Below are 21,528 nucleotides of genomic sequence, written 5' to 3'. Positions count from 1 at the left end.
GTATCCTTTCACACTCACAGTCACACCCACGAGCACCGAGAGTCTCCAATTAAACGCTGCAAGTCTCCGGACTGTGGGAAGAAGCCGGAGAAACAGAAAGACCCTGATCGGACAAAAGGTGGGAACCCAGAACCTTCCTGCTGTTTCAGAGGATTCATCATTGATTCTGACGACATCAGCAACACACTGCTGCCAACCAGGACTTCTGAACTGTGGGTAGAAAAGGCCGTGAGTTAACCCTGAGTGATCCGTCCAGACTCATTTGAGTTTGAGAGATTTCAGGTGCAACAAGCACTTTGTTTTACGACCATTCGAGATTTAACCACAGCAGATTTACAGGTTCAACCTCCGAGGCTGAAGAATCCCACTGGTCCAACTGATCTCTACTAACAGATCTGCAGAGGAAGGAAGAAGAATCAAAAACACCATGAGATGTTTGACTCTCCACAAAGTTTACCTGAGGACGACCGGCTCAAATAGAAACCAGAGAAATCCTGTCTGTCAACCACAGACTCATTCTGGAGATTAATTACATGTCACACGCACACGCACACACGCACACGCACACACACACACACACACACGCACACACACACACACACACACACACACACTCACAATAACAGACAGACACAGACACAGACACACACACACACTCACACACACAATAACACTCTCACACATACACACACACATGCACATGTACACACAATAACAGAAACACATACATATACACACATTCACACACAGAGATACACACACATACACAAAGACAAACACACCCACACAAACACACACACACACACGGATCATTTAACGCAACACGTTTATGTCGCACATCTATTATGTATGATTGGATTTGAGATTCCTTGCGCGCATGTGTGTTTGTTTGTGTGTGTGTGTGTGTGTGTGTGTGTGTGTGTGTGTGTGTGTGTGTGACAGGGTGAGAGAGAGAGAGAGAGAGGGAGAGGGAGGTGGGGGTTGTAGTTGAAATGCTCGCTTCATTCCTGTGTGGAGGAAGAAGTGATCACTTCTCTCTCTCCTCCTCTCAGCTGCTGCCTTCCTTTCCTCTTCCTCCTTCATCCCTTCGTTCTCCTCGGACACTGAAGCGTCGCGTTCTGCCCCGGATGGAAGTTGCGCTCCGCGGATCCACCGGAGAGTCCCGCAGCTTCTCCCCGTGAGGAGGGCGATCTGCCCCCCCACCGTCCTGCGGAGCTCAGCGGCCCCGGAGGACCCGGGACTCGCACCCGCAGACAAGCCGACACGGAGGTAAGAGTGAGTGAATTGGAATGAAAGGGTGAAGATGGAGGGTGAGGGAGGGAGCTGCAGATACACACGCCGGGATCCTGCGGCATGTGTCGGCTGAGCTGCAGCCAGGAGGCTCCTTCCACCAGCGGCTGCACGGTCTCTGCAGACAGAGACACACAATGCATCCAAACACACATGATTGCAACACAACATCAAGGACAATATCAGGGACAGTGATGCACACAACACGTTGGAAAAACATTGTATTCATCCATATGCACGAGGGGGATCGACCTTTCTTTTAGGCGGTAACTGAATAATAACGACGAGCAGCTTCACACATTCATCGTTCAAGCTCACATAAATCACTGCATCACTTAGAGGAGCAGGAATTCAACCGGCAACCACAGTGATGTACTTCACGATGTATTGGGGTTTTTCTTGTCCCTGGAGGTTTTATGAAAGCCAGGCCTTTGGGTGAAAGCTGTGAGTGACCTTGTAATGCATCCCACTGTCATGGAATCACAATGACTGCTTTCTTCTCCCCTCCTGCCGCTGTGAGGATGGAGGAGGATTTTTAAAGGCTGCTCAATCCCAGTCACCCTCCCAGCTCTCCTCTGTGGTGTGTGGGCTTCCTCTCACTATGGCCGACAGAAAGGAAGGAAGGAAGGAGTGTGTGCATGTGTCCCTGCAGGTTTTATTGGTTTTGATCGTGTGATAAAAACAAGACCTGGTCGTTTGCACGTTTGTTGACGTGAGTGCTCGGCTGCAGCCTCATTCACGACGAGTGATGAATGAGTGGCACAGCCGCCGCAAATCCTGACTCAAGGCCGGACGAGAGCCGTTAGAGCGGCTTAGTGACAAAAAGCTGAGATGAGATCAATGCCTGCTCTCACTGTGGGAGAGGTTTTCCAATCCAATCACCTTGACGTTCATCTGTGGGAGCTGAATACCTGAGCTCTGTGTGAGTGTGTGTGTGTGTGTGTTTCAGATTTAAACATCTGGCACAGCAGCACAACGAGCAAACTGCAGATCCTGTGTATATTTGCTCGACTTACCGGAGACAAACATATATCTGCAGTACGTCAGCGATATGTTGCAGCAAGCATCCAGAGTGTGGACGAGCTTCTCCGTCTCCTGCCCCTCAGTGATGCTGACGTTTAATTGGGACCATTAGCCTGGTAGTGTTGGCTGGAGCAGCAGAGAGCAGGGAGGACATCAGGCGTCAGGCCCGGGCTCAGCATGGCAGCCTCGTTACACACCCAGTATCATACATGAGCCGAGGGGCACGTCGAGGAGAGCCGGGTACCAGCGCTGAGGCAGAAGAGCTGCACGTTCCGAAGATAGAACCACGGAATTCAAGAAGAAGGAGGCAAATCTGAAGCTGGGTTCACCTTGGAAATGTCTCCAGTGGGTTACAGGGTCAACAGAGACTCACTCGTACATCTATGATTCATTCTGAGTCTCCAGTTCGATCTTACACCAAGCTGCATGTCTTCTGTGGGAAGAAGCCAGAGAAAACACAAATGACACGAGGAGAACATGTAAAAGATCAAAGCTAATACCAGGGATCCTCAACATTAAAAAACTGGTTTCATACATTTTTCTAAGATATTCTTTTGGCCTTTTTGGGCTTTTTCGATAGGACAGTGTGAGCGTGACCTGGGGAGACAGAATAAAGAGACACAGCAAAAGGGCCGGGTCAGAAGTGAACCTGCGACCGCTTCAAGCCTCCGTGAGGGCGACGTCGTGTTTATTAGAACAATAAATCAGCAGGTTAATTGCAGAAATCTGGGATCGTTGCAAAGAACTTGAGGGTCCAAACCGTCTGTTACGTGAGAATTAAAATATAATTTTTTTATTGGCATTAGATGACTTCTGTTGCTCTCGTGCAGACACATCTCACATTTGCAGAATCAGTATTAGATTCATGGAAACATTCATATGTTGAGCACATCCTCTCTATTATCTTTAGTAAACAACATCAAACCAGAAAGTAACTCAGTAGCAGTTAAGCTGCTCCACATTACAAACACATATTGACTTTATAACAGATATCAGAATATAAGTAATATGATTGATTTTACTTTTCATCAAGATCCACAAACTATTCCCTGGAAAATCAGTGAAAATGTCAAAGATCGATCTCACAGTGTTAAAGAAAGTGATGAAATCTGCGTCTTTGACCAGGAAAATGAACAAGTTCTGTCCTTTCTGTTGTAGTTTCTGTGTAATCCTGCTGACAAACAAATAAACAAACAAATAAACAAACAAACAAACAAATAAATAAACAGACACATGACCTCTCCTCAGCGGAGGTAACGTCACATTAAAGAATCACCACAACAAACACTTTCTACTGGGATCTACTTTCCTGTAGTTGCACATTGAACATTTTTATCAGTAGCACATGGATGGAAATACTGTATATTATATTATATTATATTATATTATATTATATTATATTATATTATATTATATTATATTATATTATGGTGTATAAAGAGTTTCCAGGCATCATTACATGTGAGGTTACTGTATGATTCCACCACATATATATATTTTCTATGGAAAGGTTTCTCATGTTTATGGTAAAGTTTATTTACATTTGCAAGAGAAAAAGAAAGTGCATGATTTAGAATTATCTGCATTTATGTATAAATTTGTCTTAAATGAGACAAAAAACCCAGAACTTTATGTAAGTTACAATAAAGAACCAACACAATCTCTTTGGACTAATAACACAAGTCACTGAGTCGTCCACATTGACCACATCGTTCAAACATTCGCAGGTTGGAAACCGCGTTCGAACCCTGAGGCCGCTGACGTTAACGAACCTGGAAACCAGATCAGAGATGTGTGTTCTACAGCTACTCTTAAAAAAGATATAAAAGAAATATTCAAACATTTCGAGTCATAAGAAGCATCTGCTGATGAAAACAACATCTCAGGCTGAAGATTGATTTGCATGAAGCCTGAAAGGATTAGAAAGAGTTTATCCTCATTCGTTTATAGACAGTTTTACACTCTGTGTATAAATGGAGATGATTTCGTTTTGTGGCTACTCTCCTTAGAAACGTGTTCCCAGGTTAAGACGACTACAAAAATGCTCAATGAATTAAAATACGCAGCAGGTTAACATCTCTGTTAATGAGTCTGAGGCCACGTCCATTCATTCCTGATGACAACCACACAGACGGTAAACCACCAGCAGTTATTTATTTGTCACATCCGTGGCTCTTTACGTTTGGAAATCGGGCTCGGTGACGTCAGACTGTTCGATGAAAGCAACAGAAACCACAACACAGCCGCTCATCAGTGACGGTGGAGACCAGGCTTTTAAAACCAGGCTTTTAAAACGCTGCTGTCTCTCTGCTCAGCTTGACCAGGATCACTGACGGTCCATCACAGTCATCAAGAAGGACGACGTTGCTGGTCAGTGCGGTCACAGAGTGGAAGTGAATTTACACCGATGTGGCTTACTGGGACACAGGTCTCCAGACCCAGGATCTCTGACCTGCTGCAGATCTTTAGAAATCTTTCAGGGAGTCAAAGCGTCGCAGTGCAGTCGAGCAGGAGACGACGGCGTCTCACTGCTCACTGGCTCGTGTTGGGAAGCAGAGCAGAGACTGAGGCATCGGCAGCTGCACAGATTCAACTCGACGTTCTGCTTCTGCTCTCTTCTCTTCTGTCACATCTGCTCCTCATTCAAGCTCCTTTATCCCTTTGTCGCCTTGCGTCAGTGAGCTGCAGCTGGACGAGGCACTGGGAGCTGAAGTGGACTCATTCAAAGTGTTTTCAACCAGTGGGACCAGTGAAAGATGCAGACGAGCGTTTTGTGTCCAATGATGTTCGACTTTCTTCTGCCTCTTGGTTCGTTGTGGTTTTGAGCATAATTGTTGTTAATGGCTGGTAACAGGGCTGATGATGAAAGTCTCTTTAGGCGACATCCACATGAAACATTCTAATTTCAAAATGCATCACTGATGTTTGAGACGTTTGGAATCTGAAAACTCACTGTCACACCGACCTTGTTTGGTCCAACCAGAAGAGGAGTTCTGGGTCTGGATCAAACTGAACCTGGTTCTGTTGGTTTGCAGTGAAAACACTTTGTTGGATAGTTTGGACTTTTGGACTGTAGTACTGTGGGTCCTGTTGCTATGATTGTTACTGTAGCACTGTGGAATAATGTAGTAAGTACTGTGGAGTAATGTAGTACTGTGGAGTAATGTAGTACTGTGGAGTACTGTAGTACTGTGGTACTGTGGAGTACTGTAGTACTTTTTGTAGTACTGTGTAGTCTATATGGTACTCTAGTACCGTACTGCAGTGCAGTACTGCGCCATCTTGCACCCAGTAGTGACATTACAGTGACATCGTGAAACAGCCCTTCTCCATAATAACTAATCGATGCACGATCACTAAAAGCAGATCCGTTAATCTGCAGGTTAATCCTGAAGATAATCTCTGGATCCAGCTGTGACACTGATCCTGATGTTGTTCTAACGCTTCCTCTTATTTTCGTCTTTGCTCTAAAATGTCTTAGTCGTCTCCTAGCTATGCAGCTCCCCAGTGGATTGTGGGAAAAAACAGGACATAATGGGAGCGAGAAACCAGGACAGTTTTCTCTCTCCCTCTCTCTGTGACGTGTGCGCCTCCCTCTCCCTCCCCAAACTAATGAAGACTAAGTCATGTCTGTGTAAAATAATTCCTCCCATAGTTCCTTGGGTTAAATTTAGACTTGAGTGACTGGGTGTGATATTCTGTGGGAATTAGACGATCCGGCGCTGGATTAACACGTTAGATGATGATTCTGGAAGCGGCCGGGAGACGTGGATCGTCTCTTATTCTCTGATTCTTCTGAGGAGACCAGTGGTGGGCGTCCCTCTGATGAGAGGCAGAGAGAGAAGAGGAGTTTGGGTTGAAGGTCTCAGTGGAGATAAGCCGCTGCATGCCTTCACTCTTTAGGCCACGACAGCTGTCAAAGCCCGACCGGAACATGTCCCCGGGGACCAAACAGCTCCCAGTGTCCCACCAAAGGAAAACACGAAGACAAACATCAAGGCAGATCCTGATCTCTATCTTTCCTCCATCCCTTCCCTTTTCTTTGCTCTCTAACGATGCGAGTCAGCGCCTGGTTTATGTCTCGGCAGCGTCACAGGTGAGTGGTCATTAAGAAACGCTCGCCTCCTCTTGTTTTGTCCCGGGGGGACTCGTCCCTCTCCACTCAAACACCCACTCATTTTCTTAAGGAAGCTTTTCTCCTTTCAGCTCTCTCCTCTTTTTTCATTTCCTCCTCTTGGGTGGAACTTTACACTGAGGCCAAGTATTTATTAGTGCTATCAGTGTGTGCGTGTGTGTGTGTGTGTGTGTGTGTGTGTGTGTGTGTTTCTTTAATCATGTGTGTGCTCTTTCGATGGAGCTTCAAACGTTACACACTCTCGGGCTGACAGTGTTGAACATGAAAGCCGCTGAGACTCATTAAGCCACTGATTACAGCTCGGGGAGGAGAGTCCTGAGCAGCTGCTGCGCTAATACACACACACACACACACACACACACACACACACACACACACACACACACACACTATGTAAACTAAGGGTTTTCAAAGTTGTCATCTGCTCCCTTTACTATGTTCTCTTTCTTAAATGAGAAAGAAAAGTGAATCCTGAGATTAAACTGAACTCAGAGACACTCAGGTGTGTGTTGTTCAGGACATAGACTCATCCCACCCTTGACAACTTCCCAACTTGATAATAAAAGATAATATAAATAGCAGATTTTTAAAAATGTGTGAATGAGATCTTACTTTAATGTACAAGGATACAAATACACAGTATTAACTAAATATATTTTACTCTTTAAAAACAAAGAATCAGTGTATTTATTGGAGATAATTGAATATTTTATATTAACTTTACAAGAATCCGAGGAGAAGTTAAATTATATTATTTGCACTGTAGCCAGTTGAAGCCTCCAACACACACTCACTCTCTCTCTCTCTCTCTCACACACACTCACACACACACACACACACACACACACACACACTGGTCAGGTTGAGACACCATCAGTGTTGTGATGGTTTGTAAAATGTTTCTTCAGAAATGAATTAATGGAAGTTTGTGCTCAGGAACCCAACATGAAAGCTTTTCTATGGAAGCGTCAGCGGCCATTATGGAGGCCTTGGCAAAGCTGCAGACGCCCATTCATGTTGTGTCTCGCTTTGTTATTCGTGTGTGTGTGTGTGTGTGTGTGTGTGTGTGTCCCTCAGTAACTTGTTGCTACACACTCCAGCAAAATATGAATGAAGGTTGTGTGTTTGTGCAGAACTGAGATGTTTTCATATTCCGAGCACCGGCTCAATTTAAAACAAGTTGAAAAGTGATTCCACTGTTTCTACTGAAAAAGAGCATCGTGGTTCCTGAAGGAAAAATCTCATTCATTCTCTGATTAGTGTTTTTTATTATCAGCCGTAATATTTTATTTAATTTTTCTTAATATAATTAGGTCTTTGATCTTGGACTTACCGTTTTACCGAATGTATTTAGCTCTGAATCAAACGTTTTAAGGTCACGATTCATCTGGGAGCTGATCCGTTTGGTTCAAGGATTAAACGGTTATTTTAATATTTTAAAGGATTTTCTGAAACGTCAATGGAGAAAATGAACTGAAGGAAATTTACCGCTCACTGTTTTCGCTCTATGACACAACAGTCACCAGGGGGCGTGAGAACAAACTCCAGTTATCGAGAGTGATCATGAAATTAAGTTTAAAGCTTTGGAGTAAAGTCAGTTTTTTTAATTTTTAAGTCAACTGATTTAGACAGCAGCTCTTAAATCAGCATTTTATTAAAATTTAATCTGCAGATAATTTTCTTGACCCATCTGTCATATTTTTTAGGATATAAAATAAAAGAAGTAATTTCCTGGGACCTGAGGTGATTCCGTCAGTGAATCCCAAACGTCACCGACTGATGAGAGAAGGAAAAGCAGTAAATCGTCAGGAAGGAAAAGTAGAATTTATTAAAGTTAGTTTTGAATCAGTCTTGTGGTTTTTTAGGACATTAGAGCAGATGATGAAATCTCAGGGAGGGTGTGTACAGACGGAGCAGAAGGGGGATCCAGGTCCACGTGGTCCAGCTCAGATCCAAACTCAGCGGCTCGCTCAGCTGTTGCTCTTGACGACGGTGGGATGGGCCTGTTGCTGGCAGGGATTCGGTGGAGTAGGAACCACGAGCTGCCAAGTTCTCCCTGAGGGACGAGGCCCGAGCGCTCCGTCCTGCTACTTGGCTTCAATCAGGCGAAACCCTCCGGGCCTGCAGAGTCAGGCGGCGTGTTCGAGGACACGCAGACACACAACATTGTGTTCACATACAGTTGTCATTTGATTGGCTAACGATGTATTTGTAATGGTTTTCTGTTGCCGTGAGTGAAACCATTAGTGGAATATAAACTGCATTTCAATTTAAATCTTCAGCGTCCGTCTAATGATTCCATTAAATCTCTGTCTTTCTGTGGAACACATCTTGAGAACTGATCATCTTCTTGGTTTGTCTTGTTAATTCCACAGTTTGGACACGTGATTGGTTCAATATTAACAAGCGTTGAATAAACAGACGAGCAGCGCTCTGTAGCAGAGACGGCTGTCAGTCTGTTCTCCAGGTTCTGTGAGATGAACAGGTGAACAGCTCTTTGTGCAGCAGGTCTTTATTTCCTGCTTCTTCAGTTCTAATGGAGCAGTGGAGAAGGTCCCTGTCCTTTAAACTCATATAAGCACCGTGAGAGTCATTGAGGTCATGGTGTGAAGGGGTGTGTACACAATAGACTTGTTGTTGTGTATGTATCACACATTAACTTTAAGAGCAGAGGTTTTCTCTAAGTTTCTCTGAGGGCTTCCCATCAGTTTGGGTTTGCTCTGCGGAGACACAGACACTTGAAGCACTTGAAGCCCTATGACGGACACTCTTAGTGTTTATATGTCCTGGTGAGGAATAAAACAGACGTCCTGCCTCTTAACATCCACCATGTTTCTGTACTTTCACATCTCCAGGTGACGGCCTGTTGTTTTCCTCTGAGCTGCTGCGTCCAGGAAACTGTTGACTGACAAACACAAAATGTCTCCGTCTGACGTCAGATTGCTGATCCTCTGTCTCCTGCTCCTCTTCACCACGGTAAGTTCATTTAAATTCACTTGATCTCATCTTTAAATCCAGTGTTGGTTTCTGCCTGTGAGTGAGTCAGCTGAAACAGGTGGAGCTTCACATGAATGAATCCAGAGATTCAGGCCTGATGTGCACTTCACCACAGAGACTGTTAAAGTGGCCGAGTGTGAGCATCAATATTCACTGATCAGTGAGAAGCAGGAACGATGGATAAAGGTGCACTTACTCATTTATTCATCGCTGAGCTGTGAGGAGGGAAAACATCATCTTCCTCTTCCTCTTCCTCTTCATCTCCTCTCCTCTCCTCTCCTCTCCTCTCCTCTCCTCTCCTCTCCTCTCCCTCTCCTCTCCTCTCCTCTCCTCTCCTCTCCCCCCTCCCTCCCCTCTCCTCTCCTCTCCTCTCCTCCTCTCCTCTCCTCCTCCTCTCCTCTCCTCTTCCTCCTCTCCTCTCCTCTCTCCTCTCCTCTTCCTCTCCTCTCTCTCCTCTCCTCTCTCTCCTCTCCTCTCCTCTCCTCTTCCTCTCCTCTCCTCTCCTCTCCTCTCCTCTCCTCTCCTCTCCTCTCCTCTTCCTCTCCTCCATCTTTTACTGCTGTAGTTAAACGTGAGTCATCACCTCTGAGCTGAAGTGTTGAGAAACAGAAGATGGTGAACGAAGGAGGGGAGGTGAGGCAGAGAGTGAAGATGGAAAATGAGAATAAACAGCAGATTAAAGTCCACGTTTCGCTGCAGGTTTATAAACAGTTAAGACGGACAGAGAGACAGAGAGACAGACAGACGTAAGAACTAAAGTCTCCTTCTCTCCGGACTTCAGCTGTGGGGGGTTTGTGTCTCACGAATCCTGCAGAATGTCTCAGGTTGTGACGAGACAGTGACGTGAGCTGCAGGAGATAGTCTGACGTCCCACAGTGAGACAGACAAACAGGATATAAACCGAAAGGACACGGACCTCATGCACACGGTTCCCATCTTTATCTGGATTTGTGTGGACAGCAGCGGTAAATATGAAGCACAGGGTTTATGATTTCTACAGAGAAATGAAGGGGACGGGGGATCAGAGAGCGGCCGAGGATTCAAAGAGACCAATTCTAAAGTGAGTTTCTGGATATTCTATTAGATCTGTTGAGTGCAGCTTTAAAGTCTGACGCAATCACTCATAATTCATCGTGGATGTAAATATTTTTACTTCCATACTCTTTAATATTTACTGTCTAACGTGTATTTTAAGAGGAAATAACATCCACAGTAATTGAATCATTCAGTCGTGGTCCTGCATCGTACCTGCATCTGTGTACTTCTACTGCGTAACGGTGCTGCTGCCGAGAGCGCGGCACATAAATCATAAACCAATATCTGTGGATACAGAGTCTGCGTCGACACTCGTTCCGCACGATGCCCCAAAACTACAGTGTCCCTGTGGCTCTCGTAAATCTTCAGTGTATCGAGTGCTGCCGACGTCAGCGGCATAAACGCTCAACTGCTCCCCCGCTGCACCTCGTAAAGAGGTGACGTGGCGTCTCCCACACTGACGCCAGCACAGACACAAGTTCGTCTTGGTAGCAGAACCCCCCCCCTCCTCCTCCCCTGCAGCCTCCTGAGACCCAGCTTCGTGCAGCAGACACAGGAGGAGGAGGAGGCTCCTCTGGACGTGAACTCTGCATCTGGAGTTGTAGCTCTGGGATTTACCTTGTGTGTCTGTCAGTGGTTCTCAACTGACACCTGACATGCTCCAGTGTGATAAGTGGCTTGTTATCAATCAATCCATCACATTCACTCATAGATCTTAACAAGGTGCGACAACCTCTGTTCTTAACCCTCAACAAGAGTAAAACTCCCCAAAAAAACACTTTACAAGGAGATAAACCGTAGAAACCTCAGAGGGAGACACGTGAGGATCCCTCTCCCAGGACGGACAGAAGGACAATAGATGCTGACTGTAACTGAGAACATCAGCAAAATAAGAGCATATACAACATTGATTAGAAGAAACTTGACGGATTGATATGCCTCCACGCTGACGACGGACAGTTTAGTGGAGCAGTGGAACGAGTGGAGACTCCTGTCCGTGTGTGTGTTTGTTTGTTCGTCAGCAGGATTAAGCAAAGAAGATACTGAGCATGTCACCACGATGCTGTGTGTGGGGGCAGCAGCTCTGAAATGGTTTGTTTAATTGGCCGAGAGTTTAAACTGATCCCAGAGCGGAGACCTTCTCCCACACTGTGGTGTGAACCGCACACTGGAGCTAATGAAGCCAATTTAACTGCAGGTCCTTCCCTCTTCTCTGATCTAATGTAAACAGACACTTCAATCCCTGTGTGTGTGTGTGTGTGTGTGTGTGTGTGTGTGTGTGTGTGTGTGTGTGTGTGTGTGTGTGTGTGTGTGTGTGTGTGTGTGTGTCCTCCAGGTCTGGAGCCAGCAGGTTCCCTTTAACTGTGTGATCAAGCGGGAGCAGGAGAAATGTCAGGAGATGATGGCCTCGGACGATCCCGGGAACGATCCCGAGTTCGGTACGTTTTCGTTTGTTTACTAAACAGGATTTTGTTGACGTTTTTCCAACAGATTTAAAATGAAGCTAATTAAACAAAACCCAAGACACGGAGAAGGTCTTCAGGGCTCCACACTAATGAGCAGGAGCTGCAGATAGAGAGATCACTGCAGAGGCTCCACAGTTTCTCTCTGGTCTCCGTTTGTCGCAGGGACGGTGGAAGAATTGTGGGTTCAGAGAGTTTTAGAAAATCCAGCAGACGTTGAACATGAAACCATGAACAGCATGAAACCTTATTCAGCTTTAGAACGTTCACACAGGGAATCCAGGTTGACTGAGACATGATGGTGATGATGATGGTGATGATGCAGTAAATGAGAGTTGATCTTTGAGACAGTGATTGACAGGCGTCTCATTGGCTGAAGAGATGCTCTGCGATGCGTCTCGATGTGATTTCAGGAGACACATCATCAACACCTCTTGTCCTCGGGCTGTTTCTGAAAATGTCTGATGACGATGAATAAAAAGATTAATTATCTGAAGAGCACCATGTTTCCTTGAGCTTCAAATCTCGACTCTGTTTACATCGAAACCAAGAAACAGACTATTGGCCTTATTCTGAATACGACATTGTGATTAAGAATTGCTAATTGAATATTATTTATATTCTCTAATAATCTGGTTATGACTCACATCAACATAAACTGCACTAAAAAGAAAACAATCTGAAATGATCATATTCAGATTAAGATAATCAGATCAAGCATCTTAATCAGGTTAATATCTGAATATTGGCATCTATGTAAACATGTTAACTGAAACCTACATGACTGTGAAGTTTATGCTACATCTGACATTTGGCAACAGAAAGTATAAAACAACATACGACAATAATTCAGCATCAAGTGCATGAATCTGGTCGAGCTGTTTTATTTCCCAACGTGAACATGTGTCCTAAAGAGACGCTGTGTCTGTCCACCTGTCCTCAGGTTGTCCGTGGATGTGGGACAACCTGACGTGTTGGCAGCCGGCGAAGATCGGTGAGGTGGTCGAGGTCAACTGTCCCGAACTCTTCTCTCAGTTCATGAGCGAGGAAGACTTCGGTGAGTTTAAGGTTTCCCGTTCTGACCCTGAAACAATGGATGAGTAAGTCCTGTGATTGCTGTGAGGACTGGTTCTGTGTCCACAGAGGTGGGGACGGTGAGTCGGAACTGCAGTGAGTTCGGCTGGTCCGAGACCATCCCCCACTACATCGACGCCTGTCTGTACGAGGAGGGAAACAGCAGCCACCCGGTGAGTGCACCTCTGTCTCCACGTGTTGGTTTCAGGGTGATAAAGAAGGAAACTACAGAATAGAACCTGAATGAACCTGAATCTGAGTTGTTCCCGTTGTGTTCCATGTTCAGGACATGTACTTTGTGTCGGTGAAGGCTCTGTACACCGTCGGCTACAGCACCTCTCTGGTCTCCCTCACCACAGCCATGGTGATCCTGTGCAGGTTCAGGTGAGGACACACAACCTTCATCACACAGGACATTTAAAACCCTGATGACTTGGTGTTTTGTCTCAGTTGTGCAGCTCAACATTTGAGTCTTAAACAGACGATTGAAGTTTGGTTGTGATGAGAAGTTTCACTTTCACGAGCAATGATGATGTTCTTCACATGTTTGAAATGAAATCAATTACAAATCTATCAGTGATAAATATGATTTCTGTCTTTCCAATTCTTCCTTTGTAACTTGAAAACTTGTTTTTGAAAGGTGCTGTTTAAATAAGCTTAAATTAATAATAATAATACTTGTTCAATTCCTGGACGTCTAAAATTAATCATTTTCATGTGTATAGCCTACTAAGTATTTAAGTGTAGTGGATTATAATAATACAGTAATTTTAAATATTATAGAAATTGTATAATTATACACTGAATCTTTAGATATTATATATCCCCCATTTTCTCTGCCCCCTTTCCCAACGGCAACTCTCTCTGTCCTGTAAACGCCACAAAGCCCAAACAAATATACTTCAAAATGAAATAAACCATTTGTGTGTTTGTCCTCAGGAAGCTGCACTGCACCAGGAACTTCATCCACATGAACCTGTTTGTGTCCTTCATGCTGAGGGCCATTTCTGTCTTCATCAAAGACGGCGTGTTGTACGCCAAAGAGGACAGCGAGCACTGCTTCATCCACACGGTGAGAGACCTCACAGCTGAAACCTTTCAGGCCCGAAGCTCAGATCAACTCACCTCGTGTTGTTTCTGTCTCTGTGAAGCTGGAGTGTCGAGCGGTGATGATATTCTTCCACTACTGCGTCCTCTCCAACTACTTCTGGCTCTTCATCGAGGGCCTGTACCTCTTCACGCTGCTGGTGGAGACCTTCTTCCCCGAGAAGAGATACTTCTACTGGTACATCATCATCGGCTGGGGTGAGACGTCACACACATCATCATCTGATTCTCATCTTATCAAACTCGGCCGTTAGTGATGACGTGTTTGTTTGAACCAGGGGCGCCCACCGTGTGCGTGACCATCTGGGCGGTGCTGCGGCTGCACTTCGATGACATCGGGTGAGTAACGAACCCAGAACACGCGTGTGCGGCCTCATGTTGAAGGTTGTGTGTTCATGTGGCTGAACGTTGTCTCACAGCTGCTGGGACATGAACGACAACGCTGCCATCTGGTGGGTGATAAAGGGACCTGTGCTGGCCTCCATCATGGTGCGTTGGAGAAACAGCAACACAACCGCCAAGAATATTTGTATTTGATCAAAAAACTCCTGTTGATTATACATGTTTTTTTATCCACAGATAAACTTTGTTCTCTTCATCGGAATCATCGTCATCCTGGTGCAGAAGCTGCAGTCTCCAGACATCGGAGGAAACGAGTCCAGTATTTACCTGTGAGTGACGCTCACTGTTCACCTGAGAGGAAAGGGTTCGAGTGAACTCATATTGAAGTTTGTGTTTTAGTGCCTCATTGTGTTTATCCCCAAAATGTTCCCTTTAACAGACACACGTCTTTTTTTATATGTGACCATTTACACTTGTTCTTTTAAACTGTTCCCCCTGGACCTGTGTGTGCAGATTATAATGAGGACACACTGTCCTTTGTCCAGTTCTCTCATGACAATGTGTGTGTCTGTGTGTGTTTGTGTGTGTGTTGCACAGGAGGCTGGCTCGCTCCACTCTGCTGCTCATTCCTCTGTTTGGGATCCACTACACTGTGTTCGCCTTCTCCCCGGAGAACGTGAGCAAGCGGGAGCGTCTGGTGTTTGAACTCGGACTCGGATCCTTCCAGGTGACTCTTCCTGCGTCACGGCTTAAATAGGACAACTGCAACGTAACGAGCCAGTTTAGGATTATTCAGGATAAAAGAGTCGAGTTGAGGTTTGAGACTTGAACTGTTTTCAGACATGGACTCGAGATTGTCGGGGTCAGACACATGTACATTTCAGTGTCGACTCTTATCGTCTTTCCAAGTTGACGTCTTCGTCTTCTTCATCCTGAGATATTTGTACAGACGAAAGACGAAGGGTTCATTTTTGGTCTTCAGAGCATTTTGCATGTTGGACTTGAGTTGGAAGATATCCTTAAACTTCAACTTCTAAAGTAACGATGCAGAAGAAAAGAGATTTCACGTCAGATGTTGCACAATCTCACTTTACATTATTATTATTATGTCTTCTCATGTTTCTGTCTCTCTCGTCTCTGCAGGGTTTCGTGGTGGCCGTCCTCTACTGCTTCCTGAACGGAGAGGTAAATCCCCTTTTAAACAAATCACTCACACTTCTCAAAGCACATTTTAATTAAACATACAGAAACAACATTACTGAGTATGAGGGGGAGCGATTTAATTAGTGATTTGATCAGGCTCATTGTTTTCAGTTTATGGAATTGAAAGAAATATGAATATTTGAAATCTTAATATCTGAACAAAACATATTCCTGTGATTGAGTTTCCACAAATATGATGAAATCTTAAACTTAGATCATTCTTCTTTTCCCAGAAAAACTCAGATCTCATAATTTTTCATGTTTCCTTATTATTTATCCTTCATTTCTCAAGTCTCAAATCTTTTGATAGAAAACCATTAAAGCCTGAAAGCAATGAGCCGTCGGTACAGAGTCAGGCTGAGGGACAGTGAGTGAGTCTCTTTCCAGCGAGGTCCATTAATAATGACCTTGTGAAGTATATCCCTCAAGGTGCAATCGGAGATCAAGAGGAAATGGCGCAGCTGGACGGTGAACAGGTACTTTGCTGTGGACCTGAAGCACCGGCATCCTTCGCTGGCGAGCAGTGGGGTGAACGGGGGAACGCAGCTGTCCATCCTCAGCAAGAGCAGCTCGCAGATCCGCATGTCCAGCCTGCAGGCCGAGACCCCGGCCACCTGAGCGCCGCCGCCGGGGACGCCACTCCCGCCACTGGACCTGACGCCGCCACATCCACACCTCCCACCCTCGTCCCGATGACCAGCCTCACCAACCCGTTCCTCAACCCGTACCCCAACCCGTACCCGGACGACACCGCGATGGAAATTGACCAGGTCTGACCTGCCTCGACCCCGAAACACGACTAAACCTGAACGCCAGACGCCAAATAACCAGACACTTCACGTCCTGACCTCTGACCCGGATCAGCTGGAGTGAAACTAACTCCTCTAGAAGGACGGGACTGAGGAATCAATCTAGCGTCTTGTTGGGCTGAATCGTGCAGGAGCCGCGTGCTCGTTCCTCTGTACATAACGTGTTCGTGTTGACATCGTCTGGTGCTAGTGTCGGCTGCTGCTGGTGCGAGGGACCAGTGTGTTGCTGCAGAGACTCTGCAGCGTGTGTGCGTCGTCTCCCGGTGACGGTTCATACATTCGTCCTCCAGCTTCACCTCGTCTTTTTAAAACATGTCCGACTGTAATAACTTCACAGGTTCACAGCTGCTGCTCCGTTCAGATTTAGAGACCAAACGCTGGTGGCTCTGATGTAAATACGTTAAAGGGCCGATAATTCATCAAGTCTTAGAAATCACATTGACGAGATTTTGATTATCAGCCGTAAAAGTTTAACCATCCGAGGTAGACTCACCACAAGCTACGAGATTGTGAAACAAATATATGTTCTCCTGCAGAAGCAACAAGTTCGTACGAGATCAACTGCGTTTTATAAAGAAAACGTGTTTTATTCACAACATCAGAGAAGCGCCACACTACCCACAATCCTCAGGTGTAGTGGCGACGTCTCTGATTGGTGTAACTCACCGTTACCATGGAAATGTTGACCACAACCGCGAAATTCATGTTGGCTGTGATCGGATTGTTCAGCGTTAAGTTACTACACTACATGAAACACTATACACAAACATACAATACACAAAGTACAACATATTACAACACTAAATAACAACTAGGTGAGATTAAGGGGAAAAATTACAGTCTTGTACATTTTTCCAATATTTCTCTTCTCTGAATGGTCGACCTGGTTCCAGAATTCAAACTTTTTTTATAAATATGTTTTTATATAAATGTCGATTGAGAAAATTAATGGGAAATTTACTTTAGGAACCAGAGTGGTTCTAAAAGTGGACAAATTGAGGGCACAGGGTTTAAAAGATGCAGAGATGTGAAGCATTGTGGGAAATGTAGTGTTTTTGGAGCTTTTGCTTCGTCCCTTGTGGGTTTTATGAAGGTGCAAAGCAGCTGGAGTGACCCTTTAATCGAGGTGCACAGTAAAACGCAGAATTTGAAGGTTTGGGTTCATGCTCAGTGTTAAACAATGAGCTCGTCATCGTTCTGCTCGAGACGAACGAGACGACGGCCGACTGCGTCATTCCTGATGTTCAGAGTGAATGTGAATGAAAGTATTATGAGTCACTGCTGATACAAGCCTTCGTCTGCTGTGTAACATGTGACTGAAAAACAATCTGATATATCGAAGACGAGCAGACTGAGGAACATGGAGGAGAAGATTCACCACAACAGGTGAAACCTGGAAAAATCTGTATTTATGAGAAGGACATATTTTCTACAGTTATGTGAAAATGCCAAAAAGTTAAAAAAGAGTAGAAAACATAGCAGGGCTGGATGCTTGACTCAGAAGCGTCTTCTTTGGGTGTTTGTGCAGCGCGGAGGTTTCTGCCGACGACCACAAACCCAAACCTCTTTTTAGATCCAACACTGACGACGTCGCAGCAGAAGAAGAAGTCGCCTTTCGGATCAGTCTGTAGATGTAACAGCCGCTAGTACAGAACATGTCAACGAGCCTGTGACGCTTCGGTCACGAGTTTAACCGCTTGCATGAAACTGCATTTATCGTCCATGTGGTTTTGTCTACGGACTCTTTTTTGTGAGAAATCTGTGTTTTGATTGTTGGATTTTTTAAAGAGTTTTTTCATGAACTTTTAGTGTTTAACTTAAAGCTGTTGCTTTGGTAACGCGCTGTATTACTGATTTTTACTGTCACTTTGAGAAGCTGAGCTTCTTCAGCAGCTTCAACATCGTACTGGTTCATGTGAAGGTCTGAAACGTCACTGCACTTTTAAAAAAACTATTTAATGATCTGTTTGGGAAAACTTGTTTCTGACCATTTGAAAAATCTCTTTTTTATTTCTCACCCTGGGTCTTATGTTTATTAACGTGGGTAAATGAATGGTACTTACAAAAATATGTGCAGTAGATCTTCTCTGCCAGCAGGAACGACACTGTGGCTACCATGTAATCGAATGGGGAAACTGCGACAGTCCAAGAAAAGGCTCAAATTAGGGACGAGTATCGAAGTCAGACGCTTCATCTACATGGTCCATGATCAGAAGAAGATGCAGACACACAACCTCTCGAGGCTGGAGAGTGAGACGTCTTGTTGTGTGAGACGTGTGACATGTTGCCAGGCTCTTGGTGAAGACCCAGAAAAACTATTTAAGCCTTTAATTGGTGAAAAAAAAGAACTTTTAAAGAATATTTCCTAGACTGTCACAGTTGCCCCATTAGATTAGATTGTACTGGCCCCGTGTCACAGCTGCCGGCAGAGACCATCTACTGGATCAAATTAAAAAGTTTCAGTGAGAACCATTAGTTTACTCTATAAACAAAGGGGCCAGGTTAAAAAATACTTGGAGGGTTTTTCTTTTTCTAATGAGCTGCAGTATCTTTGTCGCTCTGTAGGTGTCGCTCTACTTACATTTAAAACAAGCACACTGAGGTGGATGTCACTTTTGAAGGGTGACTTTATTCTCCGGGGGGGAAATTCTCTCGTTCCAAAGATGAATTAATCGACTCCTCTCTGAGTTTATTTTGCCGTATCTGTTTGCGAAGGCTGCGTTAGCTTTGCAACCGATGTCACTGCAGATGTTTCCTTTGGTCCAAGTCGACCACGAATCCCTGAAAACGTTCGAACTCCACTTTGTGTCTCAAAAGTGCCTTTAAGCACAAAACACGTATTTTTAGCTTCTGTTGATGATTTGTTAAAAAACGAAACTGCAAAGTAAAGACAAGGGTTTGACAAAGTGCTTTTAATGATGCTTAAGACTAAATCAGTGTTTTTAACCTGGAGGCCTTCAAAGTACTTTAACTCGTCTGTGTTGACGACGAGCGGGAAAACAATTCGTGTTTTTAATTAAACTTCTACTGAACATTTACTCATCGTTGTACAATAGATCACATGATAAAAACCTTTTACTTTTATTCTTCAACAGATTCATCCTGCATCTGTTTTTCTCTTCAGCAGAAAAGTGGAAATGACTGAACTGTAAAAAAAGTTCTTTTTTTAAAAATCTCACAAAATTTCTCGTTTCTCCAAAGACAGAAATAATTTAACTGAAACTACAAAACTACAAAACATAATTTGTCATTTCCTTCATAAATACACACAAGTTGTTGTAATAATAGAGAAGCACATCTCCTCAGTTCAGTTAAATTCACACTATACATTTTGTTCGCAGGTAAAAAGACGTCTTGAAAAAAAGTCTTCAAACTGAATGACTTAAAATAACAGTTTAAATTATTATATTGAGCGATTGGTTTTTACTCTTATTTATAATTTTTAAACATGTCACTTGCAGCGAGACCCAGAATTTAGAAACTACAAAAGTCACAAGTTTTTAATAAATCACATGATCTGGATCAGCAGCAAGTTCAAGTTTGAACTTTTAAAAAAAACTTCTCCTTCCATCGTCTGTAAAAGTTTTTTCAGTTAAATCAACCGTGGAGGAAAAGTCCATTAAGAGCTCAGAAAAATGTCGTTTTTGAAAACAAAACATTTCCAGACATTGAAATATCGTCACTGATATTATGAGGAAGAAATGTTTAAAGATCTATTTCCTTTGTGACCTTGACACACAGACGTCTTTTGACCTGCGAACATGAATGTGTTTTCTGCCGAGTCCAGAGAGAGAAGAGAATCGAGGGCTGACCAGAAACTGTATCGTCCTGTTGTTCTGCTGTGTCTCTGTTTTCAGTCCCACCTGCAATAATAACAGTGCAGGTCCTAACAGCGGCCATAAGGGGGCCCTGTCCCATCTGCTGATGGTGGGGGGGGGGAGGGCTGAACAATCGCAGACCTCTGGTTCAATTCAACCTTCATTTCAAACATTAAGACAATCTCAGTTTTTGTTTCTCGATGTATTTATAGAGGATTTCCTCCAGTGTGGGGTCCGGGAGTTGGAGCCGTATTGTTGCCAGTACTATGTTGATGTCAGACAAAGATGTTTCCATGAGGATAAATATTCATTTGAGCTCTGAGTAGTTAGTGGAAGTGTTTGAAAGGTCTGTAGCCAAACGTCGTGACTAAATAACCTGCAGTTTGACTGTAAGCCCACAGAGACGAGCTGTTGTTCCCTGTAAATGAAGTTTTCTGTGGTGAATAGCTGTCGTTTAAAAAAAAAAGGAAAAACCTTTGCGCTGTGATTGTTCTCATGGTTTTTATTGTTATTTTCTAAATGGTGATCGTGTTGGTATCGTGCCTCCCGCGAGGCCCCTGTACTCTCTGATGGGCCGATGCATGCGTGTTCAATCGTGCTGATCTCATTCCGGTGGCAGACGGAACCGCGAGGGAGGAACCGGCTCTCGGGACATTACCAGGAACCTGAGCTGCGTTTCCCAGCTGATTAATAAAACAGAGATAATGGTTTTCTACTGTGAAAGATTTATCTCAACCGTCACACACTTTTCCTTTGAATGTTAATCTTCCCCCGAACAGGAGGAAAAGAAAAAGTGCCATAAAACTGCTGTTTGTTCCTTTTGTTCTCGGTGTTTTTACTGCAAAGCATGAAACGTTAGATCTGGAGCTGTTCCGGTGGTGGCTGTTCTCCAGTGCTTCGTGGTGCTCGGCGGTGTGGCTGAATGTAAACGTGACTTAAAGCACTCGGCTGTGAGCCCGCTTCGCTCAGCAGCTTCTTGTTCTTCATCTCCACTGCACCGTTTCTCTTCTGTTCTGCACAGGAGAAGGTTTCTTTTTGTACATTATATAAATATCGAACAATAAATGTTTCTAACTTGTTGGCTCAGTGATGTTTGAGTCTTTACGTCTTTTATCTGCACTTTTCTTATTGTCAACCATGAAAAGACCTAAAACACGATGTCATTATTTACTGCTCCTGAGAGCTGAGGGCACAAATATACTTTCATTTCATTTCACTTTCTTTAACATTGT

At 44.3% G+C, this 21,528-nt stretch overlaps 1 protein-coding gene across 2 annotated transcripts; it reads left to right on the top strand.

The window, feature by feature from the left end:
* The first annotated feature begins 959 nt into the window (after window positions 1–959).
* adcyap1r1b (adenylate cyclase activating polypeptide 1b (pituitary) receptor type I) lies at window positions 960–21,375 on the top strand. Of its 2 annotated transcripts, none has more exons than XM_035177090.2 (14): window positions 960–1,269; window positions 9,304–9,424; window positions 11,817–11,919; window positions 12,887–13,000; window positions 13,087–13,190; window positions 13,304–13,401; window positions 13,957–14,089; window positions 14,169–14,322; window positions 14,403–14,463; window positions 14,544–14,613; window positions 14,704–14,795; window positions 15,064–15,193; window positions 15,610–15,651; window positions 16,086–21,375. In XM_035177090.2, the coding sequence occupies exons 2-14, from the start codon at window positions 9,368–9,370 to the stop codon at window positions 16,443–16,445; spliced, it is 1,518 nt and encodes a 505-aa protein (XP_035032981.1). In that variant the 5' UTR covers window positions 960–1,269; window positions 9,304–9,367; the 3' UTR covers window positions 16,446–21,375. The 2 variants fall into 2 exon arrangements, with proteins under 2 accessions (XP_035032981.1, XP_035032982.1); XM_035177091.2 differs by having other exon boundaries at window positions 16,099–16,425.
* The last annotated feature ends 153 nt before the right edge of the window (window positions 21,376–21,528 follow it).

The sequence above is a fragment of the Hippoglossus stenolepis genome, chromosome 14 (genome assembly GCF_022539355.2).
Source record: "Hippoglossus stenolepis isolate QCI-W04-F060 chromosome 14, HSTE1.2, whole genome shotgun sequence".
NCBI lineage: Eukaryota > Metazoa > Chordata > Actinopteri > Pleuronectiformes > Pleuronectidae > Hippoglossus > Hippoglossus stenolepis.
The sequence above is the reverse complement of the archived record's forward strand: the minus strand, read 5'-3'. Positions and strand labels throughout refer to the sequence as shown.

Coding starts and splice junctions, on each gene's coding strand:
- adcyap1r1b (XM_035177090.2), top strand. CDS start 9,368: ATGTCTCCGTCTGACGTCAGATTGCTGATCCTCTGTCTCCTGCTCCTC. Junction 14,614..14,703: donor CTGTGCTGGCCTCCATCATG/GTGCGTTGGAGA, acceptor TTTTATCCACAG/ATAAACTTTGTTCTCTTCAT. Junction 14,796..15,063: donor AACGAGTCCAGTATTTACCT/GTGAGTGACGCT, acceptor TGTGTTGCACAG/GAGGCTGGCTCGCTCCACTC.